Below are 5,822 nucleotides of genomic sequence, written 5' to 3' on the forward strand. Positions count from 1 at the left end.
ACACACACACACACACACACACACACACACACACACACACACACACACACTCCTCAATTGAACCTACTTGTTCTCAGTATACTCTCCTTTCTTTAATCACAAATGCTGCCATTTGGCTACTTCTGCACTGAGTGTTCTATCTTAACAGTTGCCAGTGATACTCATTTTCCCCCACCAGTCACATTTTATTAATAAATGCCAACTCCCATGACCTTTTTTCAGACATGTGCTATCTGATGGTTTTACCAATTTTACAATATTAAGTCTCCTTTTTTATATTTTCCATTGGCTATTTCACCAGGGACTTGGTTCTCTTTAATCCTCTCAAGATGCTTTCTCAGTCTCCTATTGGGACTCCCCATTCTTTTTAATCTCCTTGAATAAAATTGTCCTCCAAGATTTGATCCCTAATTCTTTTCTCTATGAAATTCATATTTCCACCCCTTGGGCCATCTCACAAGTCACTAACATATAGAGGAACTTCTAAACATAATCCTGAACTAGATTTTCAAGTGGAATGCCACATATAAAAGTCCCTCCAAATTCAACATGCCCCAAATTAAAGCTGCTCCATTTATTTCGCAACCTCCCAAAAACAGGTCCCTATTTTCCTGCTCTGTCATTGATGCATCTCCTTCCCATCTTTCACTTGCCCTCTATGCTCATCCTCAACTGGAAGTGTTCATTCTGTCTCTCTCTGGTCCTTGTTTTCACATCATCCCTTTGATATGCAACATGGTTTGAATATAGGGGATCCAGATATGATGCAAAATTGCAGTGGTTTATTTCCCATCATAAAATAACAACAGCAACCAACATTTATCTAGTCTTCACTATGTGTTAGATGCTATTCCAAGCACATCATATCTATTTCCTTTTACTCTGTTTCCCCTTCAATGAATTTAGAAGACTAAGATGGTTTATTCCTTTTCAAATTTGTCATATTTGGATTATATACAGTCGGTGTGATATAACCAGTTTTCTGGGTGATAAAAAAAACTAAGCATTGTGTAGTGAAATGTTGCTAATTCTTTAAATGCTGTTAATTTTCAAGGGTTAGCTCTTAGTCCTTTTCGTTTGGGAATGCAAATGCACACACTCTTGATGAATAAGAGACTATAACATATACACTTACCGCAAAAACCCAATCTTTGCAGAAACCTGTAAATCAGCAGAACAATTTTCATGGGTACAAAACCTTGCAAAGTTTATCTGGAAATAAAACGACAACATTTTAAATTTTAATCAGCAAGTATATTCATTCTTTTTTTAAAGATGACATCTGTGACCCATGAGAAAAATAAAACTAATACATCAAATTGACAACTCCTTATTTTATCTCCTTTAAAAAGTTCTATTTGAGAATTAGTAGGGTTCAAACAACAATTACTTGCAGGACTAAAAGAGCTAAGTTCTAAATAGGTAAAATTTAAAGCCCAAATTTTATAAGTGAAATAAGATTTGGAAAAAAAAAGTTAAATGAAAGGTATTAAAGGAGTATAGTAACTGGCAAGATGTTTTTCACTGGGTTCTTCTCAATTTTCTGGTGCTGCAGTTTGATCCCATTTATTACATGTAAGCATGGCACTTAATTTTGGCAGATGTCAGGACAGTGATTTTATATTCATTGAAATTAGCTACATGGAGATACTTAGAAAATTTACTTAGAGGAAATATTGAACAAAATTAAATAAGGGTTCAAGAATTTAATTAACTCTGAGCTTTTTAATGAGATCAATAAACACTACAAAGGATCTGGGAAGTCCCAAGGAATAAGCTGGACAAAAGGGAAAAACTGGGAGAGATTAAATGAAGAGAAGATAATAGGAATAGGTAAAGGAGAGAGATGCAGAAAACAAAGAGAAATGTAGAAAGTCAGAAGGAGCCAGGCTCATGAAGTGGGAAGTGTCTAGAGTACTGTCAAATAGTGTGCTAGACAAGAAAGTGCCCACACCTGGGGGAGCAGTGTCAATCTTTCTCTAAATAAATACGATTTTTTTCTGCCATTTCTATTTGTAAAGCAAGTTGTTCTAAGAATCAAAATATAAATTAATATAACTACAAATTGCTAAGGTTTTGGCTTGTGTACTTGCAATATGGAGATTTTCACTATTGAAGACATTTAAAAATAGTTGATGTTGAAAGCTGAAGTTTAACAGAAGAGGAAAAACAACCCCTGACTTCCCTAAGTATTTTCATATGAGGCTATAGAGAAAAATCTGCTCTTAACTTATCTTCATTTGATCCTGTATTCTAGACTAGACTAGTGGTGACTGTAAGCTCAATTATCTTAAAGTGACTATGGGGCAATTTTGTCTGGACAGGATATGAACTAGACCTTTAAATGTCCCTTTCATCTTTTACATTCTGTGTGTCATTAGTGAACGTTTTAATGAAGGCTTTTTACCATGCCCAGACACATCCTGTTTTTGGACAAACACTATGTCTTTGTGATGACAGACAGTAAAGATCTGAACAAAAGGACTCCTGAGAGTAAATATATTGTCGGTGAAACCAAAATATTATGGGATAATTTAGAAAACAGTTCACCGGTTAGAAGGTAGGATCTATCTCAAATGCAATTGATCCTGGGATGTGGCTGAAATGCATATAATGAAAATTGAAAAAAAGCAATCATTGTATAACATAAATGCCTGTGTCTATAAATGGATAAAACTAAGCAAGGAAATTCGACTGTGAAGACATGAGGAAATCTGTTAGTAGGATGAGAGCAAGGGAGACAGGAAATGAGAAGAGGAAAATAAACTGAGGACACATGATGACACTGAATAACTAACTTACAAATATAACCTTCTCCCATTATGATTTCTCTCTAGTAGTATCAACTTTCTTCACTGGCAAGGGATCACAAACAGAACATTAGCATTATATATATATGAGAATCTACTATTGTGACTAAATGCATATTTTAAAATACTCAGTTCAATATCCTAAAGGGAATACAAGCAATTTTTAAAAATAGAAAATAAGACATATAAATCTTTGTTTTTAAAAATTCATAAACGTTTCTACAAAAATTCAGACATATAGCTCACTTCTTCAGAATTATACCATATTCAAAAAATTTAGCTATATGCCACATAATAATTTGAATAAAGGAAAATATTCCTACCATTTTTTTAATCAGGTCTTTTTCTTTCTTCTGCTGAAGAATTGGCTGAAGTGGTGGGAATTCCTCTGTGCCTCGTTTACTGATGATGTGATGCCCAAGGTGGTAAGCAGCTTCAATTTGAATCGGGGTGAGGATGTCCCGCACGTCTTTCTAAGGAAAATCACAACCATATGCATTAATAACAAAAACAAGCATGTAGATTAAAAAATATAAAACTCCTTTCCTGCGTAAGACCAAGCACTATGCATGGAAGACAAGGCAAATACTTACCTCTTACCTAAATTGTTAAAAAAAATTGAAGATGTATTTTATCACAAAATCACGTACGTTTCTTATGAAAAACACAAAAAGAATAAAAATGCAAAATAAAACTATCCAATAATAGTTACAGACATCTATACTTGGGAATATTTTCTTCCATGCTATTTTCTATGCATAAAAATACTTGATATTATAACATAAGCATTTTTCATGGTAAACTTTTTGTAAATAATTTCAAAGTGCTAATCATGTTATTCCATTTAACATTACCCTATGCGTTTTCAATGTTCTCAATAACATTTTGGTAGATTCATTTCATTTCAGATATATTATAAAACATCCTTTAGTTATTTCTTTTTTTTTTTTTTAAGAGATGGGATATCTCTCTGTCAGCAGACTGGAGTGCAATATAGCTCACCACATTTCTGAACTGGCTCAAGCAATCTTTCTGCTTCAGCCGTTGGAGTAGCTAAGATTACAGGCAAGCGCCACCATGCCCAGCCAGTTTTTTCATTTTTATAGACACAGGGTCTTACAATGTTGCCCGGACTGATGTTGAACTCCTGGGCTCAAGGGATCCTCCAGTCTTGGCCTCCCAAAGAGCTGGAATGACAGGTTTTGAGCCACCACACCCAGCCCTTTTTTTTCTTTATGGAACTTTTCTATTTTATTTTCTAACATAATCAGTGGTATGTAGGAAAAGTATTTATTTTGTACATCTAATTTAATCTGTACATCTACAGTGGTCACTTTACTGATATTCTTATTAGTTGTTATAGTTTTTTTTTTTTTTTTTTTTTTTTTTTTTTCATTTTTGAGTCAGTCTTGCTCTGTCACCCAGGCTTCAGGGCAGTGGTACATGATCTCAGCTCACTGCAACCTCCCTCTCCTGGGTTCAAGTGATCCTCCCACCTCAGTCTCCTGAGTAGCTGGAATTTCAGGCGCACACAACCACAACCAGCTAATTTTTGTATTTTTAATAGAGACGGGGTTTCACTGGTCTCAAGTTCCTGAGCTCAAGTGACCCACCTGCCTGGCCTCCCAAAGTGCTGGGATTACAGGCTTGAGCCAGTGCACCTGGACTTTTTTTTTTTTTTTTTTAAAGTTGATTGTGCTTTTGTACTTCACAAACAAACGACTCTTGGATTTGTTTACCAATTACACAGAAATTGTAACCCATTCACAATCCATTTTGCTCTGCATAATGTTCTTCTCAACTTGATATCTTAACTAATTTCTACACAGCATTGCTTATACCTATTCTTGTTTATACATGGTCACAAGGTTTTTTTAAAATAATTTTTAAAATTTATTGTCTTCTGTCACCAGTTTATCACAACTGTCAATTCTTATATTTTAACCTTTATTTCTATATGCAGACATTTTCTTTTAAAAATATTTTCTATCAACTTAAAAATGATTTTACCTTTTCATTTGTTTGCTAGCCTCGTTAAAAAAATTCCACATTATCTTCAACATTATTTGCTTATACACAGTGAAATAATCAACAAGAAAATATCTTTGAAAGCATTTGTCATTCAATTAAGTAAGCACTTCACTAGACGGTAAAAGTGTTCTACACTCTGAAGTCTATGAAAACAAAGAGAGTCAGCCCTCTGTATCCATCAGTTCCACATTTGTGGTTTCAGCCACGTTGGATCAAAAATAGTTGGCAAAAAATAAATGGCTGCATCAGTGCTAAACATGTACAGATTTTTATTATTCCCTAACCAATACAGTATAACAAGTATTTACATAGCATTTACATTGTATTACATATTGTGAGTAATTTAGAGATGATTTAAAGTATACGAGAGGATTTACAAAGGTTGTGTGCAAATATGACACCATTTTATATAAGGGACTTGAGGATCCTTGGATTTTTGTATCCTAGTGGGGCCCTGGAACCAGTCTTCCATGGATACTGCTGGACAAGTGTATATGACAATCAGGTAACATATAAAACACAGTGTCTCTTAGCACCTATTCAAGCCCTCCACAGACAGAAATGTGATTTTCAAAGTGTACTCAACAAAATAGACTCCTCCTTATCTAAAAGGGCAAGCTAATAAGATTTTACTACTTAAGTAACCTAAGAGGATTTATAACAGAATTCAATTGAGAAATTACATAAAGTAAGACATGTTGAAAATAAATCTATAAAATAAGATCTTAAGCACAGCAAAAATTAAAAGTAGAAATGATCTCAGGATGTGAGAGAGCAGTTCACATCAGCACATATAGCACACCTACACAGAAGCTTGTGGAGAAAATATGCAGTTTTTGCTTTTCTTGGTATTAGAATTGTTGCTATACTCAGGAGATAATGTGAAGAATTGGTCACAGACTGTGATGTCTTTCCTAACAGTGAGAACACATGGACACAGGGAGGGGAGCATCACACACTGGGGTCTGTCAGGGGGAAATA

At 34.5% G+C, this 5,822-nt stretch overlaps 1 protein-coding gene across 5 annotated transcripts in view; it reads right to left on the reverse strand.

The window, feature by feature from the left end:
* The window catches only part of ITGA4 (integrin subunit alpha 4), a 93,471-nt gene that overhangs the window by 36,813 nt on the left and 50,836 nt on the right, over window positions 1-5,822 (reverse strand). For all 5 annotated transcript variants that reach the window (XR_004273281.1, XR_004273280.1, XM_032292764.1 and 2 more), the window contains 2 exons: window positions 3,134-3,283; window positions 1,136-1,212 (listed from right to left, as the gene is read on the reverse strand). Coding sequence is in view for 3 of the 5 variants with exons in the window: in XM_032292764.1 (XP_032148655.1) it covers window positions 1,136-1,212; window positions 3,134-3,283 (227 nt within the window). In the remaining 2 variants the exon portion in view is untranslated. The remainder of the gene's footprint in view (window positions 1-1,135; window positions 1,213-3,133; window positions 3,284-5,822) is intronic.

This window comes from Sapajus apella, unplaced genomic scaffold, assembly GCF_009761245.1.
Source record: "Sapajus apella isolate SASKATOON/1434 unplaced genomic scaffold, GSC_monkey_1.0 scaffold28, whole genome shotgun sequence".
Lineage (NCBI taxonomy): Eukaryota > Metazoa > Chordata > Mammalia > Primates > Cebidae > Sapajus > Sapajus apella.